The sequence below is a fragment of the Lissotriton helveticus genome, chromosome 5_1 (assembly GCF_964261635.1).
Source record: "Lissotriton helveticus chromosome 5_1, aLisHel1.1, whole genome shotgun sequence".
In the NCBI taxonomy this organism is placed as follows: Eukaryota; Metazoa; Chordata; class Amphibia; order Caudata; family Salamandridae; genus Lissotriton; species Lissotriton helveticus.
This window is the reverse complement of record NC_136065.1, coordinates 1,012,760,492-1,012,777,637: the sequence shown is the minus strand read 5'-3', so window position 1 is coordinate 1,012,777,637 and position 17,146 is coordinate 1,012,760,492. Positions and strand designations below refer to the sequence as shown.

At 44.0% G+C, this 17,146-nt stretch overlaps 1 protein-coding gene across 1 annotated transcript in view; it reads left to right on the top strand.

Moving 5' to 3' along the window:
- The window catches only part of FANK1 (fibronectin type III and ankyrin repeat domains 1), a 1,467,952-nt gene that overhangs the window by 1,356,646 nt on the left and 94,160 nt on the right, over nt 1–17,146 (top strand). Inside the window, exon 8 of the mRNA XM_078643513.1 lies at nt 3,294–3,437. Within this exon, the coding sequence (XP_078499639.1) occupies nt 3,294–3,437 (144 nt within the window). The remainder of the gene's footprint in view (nt 1–3,293; nt 3,438–17,146) is intronic.

The following is a 17,146-nucleotide window of genomic DNA, read 5'->3' as shown; positions in this document are numbered from 1 at the left end:
GTATTGAATTTGACATTTGGAAACTGTTTTTTATGAATCCAAGATATCCATTGAACTAGCAATGAATTAAATTGCTTGGTAATAAATAAGTCTCTTGCTTTTTGCTGTACCACATACAAGATTCATCTCATAGAACTGCAGAATTATGAGATGCTCTGAATAATATTTTTACTGAGTAACTAGGGTTTGACTCACGCATTGTTTCTCTTATCGCAGTTTACCCAGGTCCTGTACCTATTGGGTTGCCCCATTTTTTAAAGTGGACAGAAGCAGAACCCAAAGGATTTTGCCAAGTCCTGTATGTCAGTAGCACTCACCGTAGTTCAATTAAGCCAAAAGCCAGAGGGGGTAGTAGTAAAGGACCAATGTGTTCTCTGAGTCTTACAGTAGTACCACCACTAGGCAGTCCAAAAAATATAAGGGAGAGGGAAAGCTGACTGAAAAACCATAATAAATTCTAAAGCAAGCTACAGACAGACTAATAGTAGTATAGAATTAGTGGCAGTTAGATTAATGTAAAAAAAAACAGACACTAGAAATATATTAACTAAATAGGTAGGTAATGCAAGAATAACAACAATTTAGAAACAGATAGATCGAAGAAGATGTGGTAAACAATGTGATTAGGAAATGGAAATAAAAGTTTGAAAAAATAAGGTGCAGTAATAGTTAGGGAAATGTTATTATTAATATTAACAACAGGAGGACTTACTGGGGCTGCTACAGAGCCATCTGTAAGAGCAATCCTGCCCATGGGAGGCACCTCCCGGCTCAGCAGACCCCGTCGTCTTCTTGCACCTGGATGCTTACCATGTAAGACATGATACAGAGACATTCATTGATTGGTGTGAAACAAATAATAAATATTTTAAAAATGCTCCAAAAAGATTTTTTGACAGGACGACAATTGCAATAAAACTGACCTATCTAATCAGATCGACTAGTAGTGTTGCGGTTGCGGACCATCCTATCTCTTTACTATTCCAGTGTTCCATTCCGATTCCAGAATCCTAAACCTAAGTACCACCTAGCCCGCCTATTCCGAAGACTTTGGAATGCACTTCCAAAAATGATATTTGCTTCTTCTAAGTTCCGATCTCATTCACAATCATCAATGAATCAACCCCCTTTGACGGGCCAATTGTTCACTTAGCCTGCATTTCCATTTATTTTAGTCCTCAAAAATGCATAGATGGACGCATGCATATTGCATTCACCAAACTGTCGGTTGGTTGCTGATGTGCTGAGTTGCTATATTAGTCACTCACTAACAAACTACAAAAGGTTCTACTAAGGACTGGAGTCAGCAGCACTTGACGGAGGAAGCGTCATGCAGACTGCTAAAAAATACCAAATAATACTAAGTAACTAACTATAATAACTACCTACCACCACTATCTTAGTGACAGGACAAAGGAAAGGAGTCTCTCTAGCATTACCTAACTTAAGTTCTGTACCCTGCAAACAAGATTAGTAGCGCCTTTCTCCTGTCTAAAAGAATAACAATCACATAATATGAGATTTCTAAACGTACCTTACCAGCATGTAAGCAGCAGCAGCATTCTTGCTATTTGGGAAAACAATTATATTCACAATAACACAGAACAGAACACACAATAGTAATAAATTAGCTACTCACCAAGCCCCACGACCTCAACACCTAGCAGGTCCTGCTCCCGATCCAGGATGTCGGACCACCAGTGAGTCAGCTGGTTGTGGGTGCCAGGATCTCAGAGCTGCGAAACACTGCCCGGCTCACCCTCGCCCACCAGAGGTGACGCTCCTAGATCCCATAGCCGGAACCAGGCCTGCCGCCAAGGTTAAGGGGAGGTGGTGCTGCACGAAAAAATCTACGGCGGCCACCTCCACCTCTGAGAATAAAGCCCGGACCTGCACCCATTCCGGGCACCGGCTTCCACAAGGAAGCCTGCTCCTGAATTTGCCTACACTTAGCCAGGATTCTGGGGGGCGGGTGGCGGAAAAGAAAATTGAAAAGTAAAAAATAAAGTCAGGAGAAGAAGTAGGGAAGTAAAAAAAAAAAAAGCAAGTAATAGAAAAACAATACAAAAACGCAGTAAAAGTAGAAATAAAATGCAAAATATACACTTAGGAAGAGAGAGGGATAGATAATAAATATAGAAGATCAGAAAATAAGTTTTAGAAGCAAACTATTGAAAAGATTTGAGTAGCCCCAGAATAATAACAAAGAGTAGAAAAACAAGATGTCCGCGCCCATTGGCGACTGCGTGGTGAAGTTTGAGCGAAATTTCCCCCGTAAACGCAATCCGCACTGCTGACCGTCAGAAACGTCTCGTGTGCATGGCCGGGTATGCGGAACAAGCAACTCTGCATGCCTGCGGAACTCCTCGTAGCATTGCGGAGTTCTTTTTACCACTTCGCGGATTTCCCCGTAGCGCTGCTACGCAATCTCTGCCAGGGCTTATCGGAGACATGCTACAGTTTTGCCATAATGAAGTTTACCTGTAACTTGTATCATAATGAACTTAGATTGTACTTAGCTATTGTCATTTTCACTCTTCTTCATGTATTTCACTGCTGGTGCGTACATCTTCCCCTACGGCATTTACCCTGCGTTTGGCTTCCAACCCGTGGCTTGTTTATAAACTGAACCAAAGGTTTATGGAGAAAGACTATTTCTTTTTCCATAGTGGGTAACCACAAAGTTGGTCTGCCACAGCCTCAGTAGACTGAGCTCCATCTCAAGTTTGATTGCTTCTGGAGGGGTTGCTCAGCGTTGGCTGTTTTCCTACTCTTCCTATTTGGAATATTGTGGATATTGTACAGTGTAAGCCTTCATGCACTATACTTCTTTTATGTTGTTTAAGCAGAATATTTTGCAAGGTAAGGGAAATTTCACACAGCCTTAAAAAAGTACGATGTTTCCATTCTCACACTTGCATATTCTAGTCAATTACTAATTTGCATATGGCAGCAAACCAACATACGTTTTGTGTACAGAGTATTTGGTTTGTTTTTTCGTAATTGTTGACAATCTGGACCAGTAAGCGTAGTCATGGAAATATTCTTACACACTCTGAATATTCCCTTTTATCTACTTTCTGAATTGAGCCCTAAAGCATTTGTGTATGTGTGTTGGCTTAACTATTAGTTTTACATTAATGTTCGTTGAAGTAGCAAATTGATGACTACGCATGCAGTATTACCCTACCCTACTATCTTTACAAGATCGTAGATTGGCATTTTTTTTTAAATAACTGTTTTCCTGGGTGGTTTTAGTAATGTTCTGGTGCATTTCTGCTTTATTGCACCAGGTGGATGCCAAAGATACACTTTTAGAATGGACAGCACTCATGAGAGTTTCTGCAGTATCAGGGGATGAAGAAGTGGCATCTTACCTAATTGATTATGGAGCTGATGTGAATTTTAAAGACACAGATGGCCAAACACCTTTAATGGTATGTATCCCTCAATCTTGTTTTTGTTCCACGTGTTTGATTGGCATTTTCATAGTGTCAATATGTCACAAGCATTTTCAGTGTAATGCTTCTCTGAGTACATGCAAGAGAATGTCTAATGTGAACAAATGTATTGCACAACTAACTCTCGAGCCAAACTCCTTTATCATCCCCTAAATGCATGCAATTGTATCTTTATATATATTCTCACCGAAGAAGTACATTTTCTCAAAACATGTGATATGTGATGTCAGACAGGGCCCTTCATTCAACAGAACTGGCGCACTCATTCACTCTTTTCCTCGAAGAATAAGGTTATAACCGCATTGACAGTCATTGTATTCAACAGTCTGAATGTCCAGGATTTGTAGATTGTGTAATTGCCTTGTTTTTCTTCGTTGTTACAATTAACTTACCACTAGTACTGGTAGGAATTATGTTTGCAGCACATCTAACCCCCCATAAAGCACTCTTTATCCCAGCCTTTTTGTTTGGAGAATCTCAAAAGACCTGCAAGCCACCCATTCCTTTTCTTCCAAAATGAGAGGGTCTCATATTTCATCTTTTCTACACGGATGATATTGTTATACTTAACAGAACCCTGGTCGGCCTGAAAAGGAAATTGGTGGAATTTCACAAATACTGCAAAAGGAATAATTTACCAATCAATTTTGAGAAAACCAAAGTTGTGGTTTTTGGCAGGAAGAGATCTGGTTGGATAAATGCCACTTTAGAATATAAGTACTTGGGGTGGGTTTTAACACCTCTCCTACTTGGGCCTCACATTTGACCTACCTAAGCACCAAGGTATGTTCTTTCATAAGTGGGCTAAAGTTTTTTCGAAGGACTACGGAGGTCTGTCGCTTCACTGTGTCTTGACAGTCTATAAAGCAATTGCTCCCTCTAAAGCCCTTTATAAAGTGGACTTTTTGACGTTGAGCAAAGGCCTAGACTGGAAAAAGCTGAAAGGGAGCTGTGTTAAAAATTGCTATTCATTCCCAAATCTGCCATTGCCTCAGCCATACGAATGGAAACTGGGCTTTACTCATTGTTTTCCATTGCTAAGTTCATTAAGGTACCTGACTGGTCTGATAATGTCAGCGCACAGAAAAATTTCAATTCTCTGCAAAGAGGAGTTTAAACGTGGGCTTGGCTGAGCAAAGAGGACTAAAATGTGGGTATACTAATTGTCTGCCACCCTGAAAATAAAACAAATCGATGTGGCTCTGCCTCTTCCATAGTAAAAAAGAATGGAAAGAGTTAGGCTGTCATAATGAAAAGGGATGTCTGTTTGTGTGCAAAGCCCTCCACTTAGGAAATAATTGAATCCCGGGAATTCAACGAAACCTTTTCGTATTTACACGAACTTGTGAACCCTTAATTGTAGAATGTCGTTTTTGAGTTCAGAATACGCGTTTATGCTTATCCATTAGGAATATATTCCTGGATCTCAGGATCTTGAACTTTTACCTAAAGCAGGAGAAGTTCAAGATGCTCACTCTTGCGCAGGTTCTTCAAGCGCTGATGGAAGAAGACTGGATGGTGTCAATCGACTTACAGGATGCTTATTTCCATATACCCATTCTGAAGTCGCACAGAAAGTATCTTCCTTCACGGTGGGATCGCAACACTACCAGTTTGCGGTTCTACCATTTGGTCTTACTACTGCGCCTCGAGTCTTCACTAAGGTGATGGCTGTGGTGGCTGCACATCTCAGAAGGTCAGGGATTCCAGCATTCCCTTATCTGGACGATTGGCTGATCAAAGCAGAATCTCCAGAGATAGTGCTTCATCATCTGCAAGAGACAACTCAGTTGTTGCACAGGTTGGGTTTTGAGATAAATGTACCCAAATCTCACCTGGTGCCCTCCCAGCACAACCTGTTCATAGGTGCGGTACTGGACACAACTGTATGTCGTGCATTCCCTTCACCACAAAGGATTCACGACATACAGGAAATGATTCCTTTATTTTACAATGGAGCGGTTGTTCCAGTCCTGAAGGTCCTTCGTCTGCTCGGTCTGATTGCTTCTTGCATTCTGTTGGTCAACCATGCACGCTGGCACATGAGGGCACTCCAGTGGTGCCTCCGCAGGCAGTGGTATCAACACCAAGGGGATCTCGGGGAGTCAGTGAGGATCTCCAGAGAAGCTGCGGCGGATCTGTCTTGGTGGGGAGTAGAAGGCAATCTGTCTCAAGGAAAGCCTTTTCAAACTCCTATCTCGTTGGCCACAGTGATAACGGATACATCCACTCTAGGGTGGGGTGCTCATCTGGGGGATCTGGAAGTCAAGGGTCTTTGGTCTCCAGATGAAAGGGTTCTTCACATCAACCTTTTGGAATTGCGGGCAATACTTCTGACACTCAAGGCCTTCCTCCCTTCCCTTCGCGGTCGGTCGGTTCAGGTCCTGACGGACAACACCACTGCGGTGTGGTATATCAACAAACAGGGAGGGGTGGGGTCGCAGTGTCTCTGCAGAGAGGCTCTGCGTCTCTGGTCCTGGGTTCAGGAACATCAGATTTGTCTGGTGGCAAATCATCTGGCCGGAGTACTGAACGTTCGTGCAGAGAGTCTCAGTCGGCAGTTCTCAGCCGATCAGAGGTAGTTTGTCATGTCTTTCGGACATGGGGATCTCCTCAGGTGGACCTGTATGCCACTCACAAGAATGCTCACTGCCCGTCATTCTGCAGCCTCCAGTTTCCGATGCAGAGAGCCTTGGGGGACGCGTTTCAGTTGAGTTGGGACTCACAACTCCTTTACGCGTTTCCTCCCGTACCCTTGTTTCCTCGGGTTCTGAGGAAGATTCGCCAAGACCGGGCCCAAGTCATATTGATCGCCCCGGATTGGCCAAGAAGGGTGTGGTACACAGATCTTCTCCACCTCTCCTCGTGCCCGCCGCTCTGTCTCCCTCTCAGGGCAGACCTCCTCTCTCAGATGGAGGGGCAGGTTCTACACCCCCACCTCAAGACCTTACACCTTCATGCCTGGAGATTGAACGGGGCAACCTGAATTCCTTTTCTCTCCCACCTGATGTGGTGGATGTCATTCTATCGTCCAGGCGTGTCTCCACCAAGTCCATCTATTCTTATAGGTGGTCTAAATGTATCCTGGTGTGGGGGGAATTCTGTTGATCCTTTCAGAGCTCGTTTGTCACAAATACTTCAATTTGCTCTTTCATTGGCGCAGCAAGGTTTTGCTCTAGCTACTGTAAAGGGATATCTATCAGCTTTATTGGCTTTTATCTGTTTACCAGATTAACCATCTTTGTTTAAATCTCCTGTTGTATTGAGATTTTTAAAGGGTTTAACAAATAAGTTTCCTCCTACTCCCTTTATTGTACCTCAATGGGACTTGAACTTGGTTCTTACATATTTAATGGGTTCTCCGTTTGAACCTCTACACAGGTGTCCTTTGAGACTTTTGTCTTTTAAGACTGTTTTTCTTGTCGCAATTACCTTGGCAAGGAGGGTAAGTGAGCTTCAAGCTCTTAGTTCAAAGCCCCCGTTCTTGACCATTCATGCTGAACGAATGGTTCTTAGGACCAGGGCTGCTTTTCTGCCTAAGGTGGTAACTCCCTTTCATCTAGGACAGTCCATTACCCTTCCTACCTTGTATCCTCCCCCTCACCCTTCCAAGGAGGAGGAGCGACTTCACCGTCTGACCCCAAAAGGGCGGTGAGCTTTTATCTTGATAGGACAAAAGACTATCGAGTGGATGACCAGCTCTTTGTTGGATTTGCTGGCTGCAAAAAAGGAAAAGCTGTGCATAAGCGCACACTCTCAAGATGGATCATACTATGCATCAAAATCTGCTACGCCCTGGCTAGTAAGGAACCTCCAGAGGGTATAAGGGCTCATTCTACTAGAGCAAAGTCATCAACATCTGCTTTGTCTAGAGGTGTACCTGTAGAGGACATTTGTAGAGCAGCGACATGGGGCTCCCTCCACACTTTTGCAAAGCATTACTGCTTGGATAGCGAGGTGAGGAGGGATGGCCATTTTGCGCGCTCTGTCCTTCAAGATTTTCTGGTATAGAAGAGTGGACACCCTCCTCCGGGAGTGGGGACTGCTGTGGGAATCTATTCACAAGGTGAGGAATCCACTGGCAGATGTATCCATCAGAAGAACAAGTTACTTACCTTCGGTAACGCTTTTTCTGGTGGATACAGTATCTGCCTGTGGATTCCTCACATGCCCACCCGCCTCCCCGTTGTCCACTCTTTTATATCTGAGTTTATGACAATGTTTAAATGCATTGACGTGTATATATATATATATATATATATATATATATATATATATATCAAAGGTATTGCTCAAGCATCTCCTGCCCGCTCCAAATCGAAAGTTGTATCGTCGCAAAAGGACTTCTTGGGCTAAGTCCTATTAATCAGGTAAAGGAAAACGATACTTGTGGGATTTTAAGAGTTCTTTATTCCGCCGCCGCCATTATGCATTATCTTCACACTATGGGGTCGATTCCGATTCGGGAAAAACCGCTCCGGATAGCCGTTCGGATCGTTTTTCCCGTACGAATCGTACCCTGCAACCTCCCGCGTACATACGTACATACGTCGAAGTACGATTCGTACAGAGACCGTACGACTCAAACCCCCGTACGAGTCTCCGTCGGAACCCGCTGTATGCGACATCTGTACGGCTCGCGGCTGGTTTATACGCACCGTACCCCATGTACGCTGGGTGTACGGTGCGTACCCCTGCGATCATGTGTTGTATGCACCGTACCCCATGTACGCAGGGTGTACGGGGTGTACCCCTGCGATCATGGGGGTACGCACCGTATGTGATTGTGCGCTTTTCCGTACGAATCGCCCTTACCTGGCATAGACCGTACGGATCGCGTCCTGATGCCCCGGTCCGGATGGTACTCGTCGGGTCGGACGGCGTGTGTACGAGTCGTACGGAGAGGGCTCCGGATACGATTCGTACGGACGCTTTTTTTACCGGATCGGAATCAACCCCTATGTGTGTATTTTTGGAAATTATGTACTGGGTACATTGTATATGTATATGTCTACTATCATTGGTCCGTCCGGCACGGAAAAAAGGGCAGAACTGATGTCATCACGCCGACGTAGGCCTAATAAGGAGTCAGTGACGTCAGTCGGAGTCGCGCACGATGCCGTGCTCCTGTAACGTCGTCGACGCCGGCGTGCTACAAAAGAATTTTCCGAACATTGCTGATGCAGGGGGAAATTCACAAGGTGAGGAATCCACAGGCAGATACTGTATCCACCAGAAAAAGCGTTACCGAAGGTAAGTAACTTGTTCATTACAAATACATATAAAAACATAAAACAAAAACATAAATAAAAAATAAATAATTATGTTTAATAAATTAAAAAAATTAAATATACTTTTAATATTTTTTACATTAATTATATACTATATTATCTAAAATTATACAAAAAATATTAAATAGCTAAATAAATAAAAATACTATTCAAAATCCATAAATAAAAAAAATACAGTAATAAAAACGTTGGATAGCATAGAACTTAAAATTACCATTCCCACTCCAGAGAGCGCAATAGTAGAGAAACCATTGGATAGTGTAGGGGCAAAAATTACTATTCCAACTCCAGAGAGTGCAACAGTAGTGAAAGCGTTGGATAGCGTAGGGGTAAAAATTACTAGTCCAACTCCAAAAAGTGCAACAGTAGGGAAAGCGTTGGATAGCGTATGGGTAAAAATTACTATTCCAACTCCAGAGAGTGCAACAGTAGGGAAAGCTTTGGATAGCGTATGGGTAAAAATGACTATTCCCACTCCAGAGAGTGCAACAGTAGGGAAAGCGTTGGATAGAGTAGTAGAAAAAATTACTATTCCCACTCTACAGAGTGCCACAGTAGGGACAGCATTGGATAGCGTAGAGGTAAAAATTACTATTCCCACTCCAGGGAGTGCAACAGTAGGGAAAGTGTTGGATAGCGTAGGGGTAGAAATTACTATTCCAACTCCAGAGAGTGCAACAGTAGGGAAAGCGTTGGATAGCCTAGGGGTAAAAATTACTATTCCAACTCCAGAGAGTGCAACAGTAGGGAAAGCGTTGGATAGCGTAGAGGTAAAAATTACTATTCTAACTCCAGAGAGTGCAACAGTAGGGAAAGCGTTGGATAGCGTAGGGATAAAAATTACTATTCCAACTCCTGAGAGTGCAACAGTAGGGAAAGCGTTGGATAGCGTAGAAGTTAAATATAACATACTTTAAATGATTGTTGTAAATAAAATAATTAATAATTTTATTTTTAAATAACTCTACATCATTTGCAAATACCCATTAATAATTATTAAAAACATAATTACTATTGGATAATTAATTAACAATACATTAACAATAAATACCAATAAATATTAATTAATAAATATTAGTTACCAAATAATAAATATTGAACACTAAAATATTTTCCAATTAACAAATGTAATTACCAATTACAAACATTATTTACCTATTAAAATAATTAATTACCAATCAAAATAATTAATTACCAATTAGTAATTAATTAAAAATAAAATAATTATCAATACCAATAAAATAAATCATTACTTAATTACAATTTAATTGCTTCCCACCCAATTCCCCTATAAACCCACAACCCGCTACAGAACTTAAACACTAAACACTAAACACTAACATTAATTAAAATTAATTTACAATTACTAAAAATAAATAATTAATTTACTATAATTATATTACTTCTCACCCTATTCCCCTATAAACCCACAACCCGCTCCAGTACTAAAACATAAAATTAATTTAAAAATAACATTATTAATATACAAAAAATAGTACACATATAATTTAAAACAAATAAAATACTTAACAAAAACCATATAACACATACATATAAAATACATAATAAAATACATAACAATAAACAAATATCGATATTAGTAACATCGATATATTTGATATCGATATTAGTAACTTCAATATTACTTATATCGATATAAAAAAATGTAATGTTACTTACCTTAGGGTCGATATTCTGTCCAACGATATTCTTGACCTCGATATTCTTCACCTTCGATATTTCCAACTCGATATTACTGTAGTTCTCCAGTATTAGGGGTGTCTTTCATAGATTCACATGCCTGAATCATTCCCCGTCGTCGGAGTAGGAGTCCCACGGTACATAAAAAAGCAAGAAAATGCCATAAAATATATAGCAAATATTAGAAAGACCAAACCAGGAAGTAAGTAGCCCCAGCTACAGCAGAAAAAACTTCCATACTCGTGACTATCCTAGTCATTATGTGTTAGTCCAAACTGCAGCCAATCAGGCGACAGCACCCACCAGAATGCTCTCCCCAGAGGCTCAGGCTCTCAGATTTTCTACCGCACATCGTGTGAAGGGAGTCTCCCTGAGCTCTGCTCAGTTTTTTTTCTAAATCATTAGTTTCTTCAAATTTCACAGATGTCTTCATCTAAATCTCTGTTCAGGACCTGTGATTCTTGTGGGAAGCCAAGACTTTTCAAGGAAGATCCCCACAAGAAATGTTTGTATTGCCTTTATCCTGACCATGAGGTGAAGGAGTGCAAGATCTGCCGGACCTTCCCCTCCAAGACCATCAAGGATAGAGAAGGACGACTTCTATTGTGGCTCAATAGACTCAAGAACAAGGATGACCCTGTCTCTGAGGTAGGAAGCTGTGCCTCTGGCTCTTCATTTCTTTCAACTAAGAGGAAGGCTGACACTGAAGTTTCATCTCTAAGGGCGAAGGTGGCTAAGAAGTCTAAATCCTCTCAGGTTGTTCCTGGGCCTAGTACTTCGAGTAAAACTCTCCCAACTACTACAGGGGATATTACGCCCTCTAAGAAGTCTGGGACTAAGACAGTTCCCAAGAAATCTTCAAAATCTGCGCCTCCTCAGTTGCCACCATTGACAATTTCAACGTCAAAGAAGGACTGTGTTTCCTCTCATGTGGCCACATCTACCACCTGCACTATGACTTTCTCCTCACCAAAGCCTACTCTTGTCATGTCTTCAGCTTCTTCGCCTACACTGGTTCATGTCCAGATCAGGCCTATCTCGTCGTCGACGATTGTCCCGTCGACGACGGCCAAGGTACCGTCGACGAGTTTCTCGTCTACATCTATGATGTCGAAGGTTGGATCCCCGTCGACGATGAGATTGGTACCGTCGACGAAGCCCTCGACGTCGACGGCCCTCTCGTCGACGACAAAATCCTCGTCGACGATGAAGTCCACGTCGACGAAGGCACCGTCGACGACCTCGACGACGTCCCCGTCGACGACGCCACCGTCGACGACCACGACGGCGAAGCCACCGTCGACGACCTCGACGAAGCCACCGTCGACGACCTCGTCGACGAAGAGATCCTCGTCGACGACGAAGCCCGCGTCGACGACGCTACCGTCGACGACCCCGTCGACGACGATACCGTCGACGAGACAACACTGTCTACAGTTTGCAGACGTCCCGTCGACGCCGCCTCTATCAAGCTGCACTACTTTGCAGGTTTGGTCAGCACAAACAGCAGGGATTCCATTGCCATCGCCTGCGACTACGGCTACATTATTAAAGAAGAGAGCTACTGCGGAATCTATTTCTTCTACGCTTGTAGTGCCAGACAAACTTTTGGATTCCGATGAGGAAGGATCCTATGAGGACGAAAATTTTGGGGCAGCTAGAAGTCCATCTGACCTCAATATTAAAGATCAGGAAGAGGTTGAGGAAGACATGGAGGACATTCAGCCTGCTCCACGTGCTGACAGATCTACTCCTGATATGCAGTTGCCTGAAGATTTGTTTTGCAATCTGCAGTACATGCTCAGTGACTATTACAGACGTTTCCCACCTTCAGAGTCTGGTGAATCTGTAATGTCTACACCATTGCCGCAGGGAAGGGCTCCCCTTTCTACGCGGACACAACCAGTGACTACTGCGACGTTGGAGGAAAGTCGCCCAACGTTGACTGCGTCGGCAGTTTCATCTCCTCAACCTAGGGAAGAGGAGTTCTCGGAGCATGAAGAACAGAAAGAAGGAGAGCTGGATGACGTGTCTGAATCGTCGGAGTATGAGGATTATAATGCAAACACACCCTCTCCGGCAGAGCCTACTACATCTGAGTCGCCACCTGTGGATGTTGCCTCATTCCACAAGATCATGGATAGAGCAACTAGAAGGTTTATGATAACCATGGAGTCGAAACAAGAAGAATGCTTCTTGTATGATTTCAAATCTACACCACAAAAGCAGAGTTGGACCATTCCTATTATAGATTTCATCTGGAAAGAAGGACTAAAGATCATGGCCAAGCCAAATTCCTTGCCAGCAGTGCTCCCAAGAGTAGATAAGAAGTATAGGGCGCCAACCTCTTCTCCAGCATGCCTTGTCGGACAAGCCAAAGCAGACTCTGTAGTAGCGCAGGCAGCGCAGAAGAGATCTTCCAATCCTACGTCTCATGTCTCTGTTCCTCCAGACAAGGATGGGAGGCGCCTAGATTCCATCGGAAAAAAGGTTTCTACTATTGCAGCTACGACCATCAGAGCCGCAAACTCCCTAGCCATTTTAGGGAGATACGATAGGCAGATGTGGTCGGACATCTCGCCGTACATGGACAAGCTTTCCGAGCCAGATCGCACTGAGGTGAAGAAAATCCTTCAAGAAGGAGAGTGTGTCTCCTCGGAAATGATTGACGCTGCGGTGGACGTTGCTGCCACTGGCTTTCGACAGCTAGCGGGTGCAGCTGTTCTCAGAAGGCAAGGATGGTTGAGAGCAACTTCCTTCAGGCAGGAGGTTCAAAACAGAATTATAGACATGGCATTTGATGGAGAGTCCTTATTTGGAAAACATGTTGATGAGGCTCTGGAGGCCATCAAAAAGGATACTGAAACAGCACGTTCGCTGGGTACTCTGCAATACCGGAAATCTTCCTTTCGCGGAGCAAAAGGAAGAGGGAATTTCTCTAATAGAGGAGGTTACAACCAACAACGCTCCTATTCTTCCACCCAGGGAAACCAAAGATTTCAGTCTTACAGACAGCAACCATATGGGCACAAGAGAGGGAATTTCTCTCAACCTCGAGGAAAATCTAATTATCGAGACAATAAGAAATGAGGTACGCATCCTGCCACCACTTTGTGCCAACCCGAACCAAATTGGAGGACAAATATCCCAAAACTACTTAAATTGGTCCAAAATTACTACAGACAAATGGGTCCTGGATGTAGTAGCCAGAGGTCACATTTTGGAATTCGTGAAAACTCCCCCAAATTGCCCCCCAAAAGGACCCAATCCAGCGCACCTCAAGGAGCTATTCATCCAGATCAACACCATGATCCGGAAGGGAGCAATCGAAAGAGTGCCTCATCATCAGAAAGGAAAAGGCTTCTACTTGAGGTTTTTCCTTGTCCGCAAGAAGTCGGGAGAATGGCGCCCCATCCTCTACCTGCGAGCCTTGAACAAGTTCCTGAAGAAACTTACATTCAGGATGCTAACACTTCAAGAAATCCTCCAATTTCTTTCGGCGGGAGAGTTTTTGGCAACACTCGACCTTCAGGATGCATACTTCCACATACCGATTTTTCCACGGCATCGGAAGTTTCTCAGGTTCAGAGTGGCTGGCAGGGACTTCCAGTTCAAAGTCCTTCCATTTGGACTGCGTTCAGCCCCCAGAGTGTTTACGAAGATGCTGGCCCCAGTAGCGGCCCATCTTCGGTTGCAATCGATACAAATATATCCATACCTGGACGATTGCCTTATCAAGGCCAGTTCTTTCGACATGGCACAAGATCACGTTCAAAGAACTCTGTCGCTGATGCAGAACCTAGGTTTCTCAATAAACTTCGAAAAATCTCATCTCACGCCAGCAGCAAGAAAGGATTTCTTGGGAGCGACACTGGACACCAAGCTCGCCCAAGTGTTCATCTCAGAGGAAAGACAGGACAAGATTCAATGACTCGCGGCGGCATTGTTACTAAAAAAGTGTGTTTCAGTACGCATATACAAGTCCTTCCTCGGGATGCTTTCTTCCTGCATTCTGCTCACCCCAACTGTCGTCTTTGGATGAGGCCCTTGCAAGAAGAGCTCAGTCGCCAGTGGATCCAAGTATCAGGATCCTTCGAGGATATCATCCAGATTACACCGCGAATGCGACGAGCGATAAAATGGTGGACCCACCGATCCAACTTACAAGTGGGATGCTCCTTCCTAGCGGAAGTTCCCAGGTTCATAGTGACGACGGATGCATCACTGACAGGCTGGGGTGCACACCTCCAAGGCATGACGGTCATCGGAAAGTGGAACCAGATCCAAATGAGATGGCACATAAACAGGCTAGAGTTACACGCCATATTTTTAGCCCTGAAGTCCTTTCAAGCGACTCTACAAGGTGCCACAGTCTTAATACGGACAGACAACACCACCTGCATGCATTATCTGAACAAGCAAGGCGGCACAAAATCCGCCCGGTTGTCGCAACAAGCACAAGAGATATGGAGTTGGGCCTTGACTCACAATATCCATCTGTCAGCGGTCCACGTTCCGGGAATTGCAAATGTATTGGCGGACTCTCTCAGCAGGTCCGGGGGCTGCACTCACGAGTGGGAACTACATCTACCATCTCTACATCGCATCTTTCAGATGTGGGGGCATCCGGACTTGGACTTGTTTGCGACATACCAGAACCGGAAATGCCCATACTTTGCAAGCTGGGAATCCCCACAGGGACTCATGTGGGGATGCCCTTTCGCTGAATTGGAATCAAATATTCGCGTACGCCTTTCCACCGATACCTCTTATTCCGAAAGTCATCAGGAAAATGAAGAAGCAGCCATGCCGCTTGATCCTGATTGCTCCTCGATGGCCCAGACAATACTGGTTCACCGAACTGCTCCTTCTCTCGGAATGCAACCCTATCCAACTGCCACGCATTCCGCACCTTCTATCCACCCAGCAAGGCAGGGTATACCATCCGGACCCGAACTCGCTGAGATTGTCAGCTTGGCTCCTCAGCACATGGAATTTGCACACCTAAACATTCCACAAGATTGCCAGGAGGTGCTGGCAAAAGCCAGGGCTCCATCCACGATCAAAACCTACAAACTCAAGTGGAAACGTTTCTGTGTATGGTGCCAAGCTAATGACTTACATCCCATTCAAGCAACACCGGAGCAAATCCTTCCTTTCTTTCTGCATCTAGCCAGATTGGGTTTGGCACACTCTACTCTTAAAGTCTTCCTAGCAGCCATCTCTAGATTTCGCCAAGATGGATCAAACTCTCTATTCTCTGTAAGGATCATACAACAATTTTTCAAGGGATTATTTCGCATGTTTCCGCCGGTCCGAAAACCTCCTCCGGCATGGCATCTGAATATCGTACTGTCTCAGCTCATGCGTCACCCTTTTGAACCAATCCATAAGGTGGACCTGAAATTTCTGACATGGAAAGTGTCGTTGTTACTAGCCTTAACATCTGCTAGGAGGGTCAGCGATATTCAGGCGTTTACATCTAAAGCACCTTTCATTCAATTCACCACAGACTCAGTGGTATTGCGTACTAATCCAACGTACATGCCTAAAGTGCCTCTGGACTTTCATCTGAATGAGCCGGTTGTCCTCAAAACATTCTTTCCAGACCCACAGTCTACGGCTGAAAGAGCACTGCATTCTTTAGACATCAGAAGATGTCTTAAATTTTATCTCTCCAGAACTTCTACCATCCGCAAGACAGACCAACTGTTCGTGGCCTATGGGCGACAACGCCGGGGTTGTGCAGTTTCAAAACAGACCATTGCTAGATGGGTCTCCTCTACAATTGGACTTTGTCATCAACAGGCCGGTAGGCCCTTACAGTCTTTGCCAAGAGCACACTCTACAAGGGCGGTTAGCTCTTCCACTGCCCTGTTTGCGGGTGTGCCACTACGACAGATCTGCAGAGCTGCTACGTGGTCTAGCAGACACACCTTTACTAGACACTACTGTCTAGATTCAGCAGACGACGCTGATGCTTCGGTTGGAAGAGCAGTGCTTCGCAATCTTTTCAAATAAGGTGAGCCTCTGTTTCCACCTCCTCCTTTATGCTCTTTAGACGTTTGATCACACAATGATTATTGTTATGCATGTCTACTGCATGTATTTATTTATATATATATATGATACTCTAACGTCTACGAGCGTTATGCTGGGAGTACTGCTTACTATTCTGATTCAGGCATGTGAATCTATGAAAGACACCCCTAATACTGGAGAAGAACAATAGTTACTTACCTGTAAACAGGTGGTTCTCCAGTATTGGTGTCTTTCATAGATTCACATGCAACCCGCCCGCCTTCCCCCAGAGGCTCACTCGGATAGCATGGGGTTTCACTCCTGTGCGAGAAAATCTGAGAGCCTGAGCCTCTGGGGAGAGCATTCTGGTGGGTGCTGTCGCCTGATTGGCTGCAGTTTGGACTAACACATAATGACTAGGATAGTCACGAGTATGGAAGTTTTTTCTGCTGTAGCTGGGGCTACTTACTTCCTGGTTTGGTCTTTCTAATATTTGCTATATATTTTATGGCATTTTATTGCTTTTTTATATACCGTGGGACTCCTACTCCGACGACGGGGAATGATTCAGGCATGTGAATCTATGAAAGACACCAATACTGGAGAACCACCTGTTTACAGGTAAGTAACTATTGTTCGTCATTATTTCGGAATCGATATTTAGACTGTGCA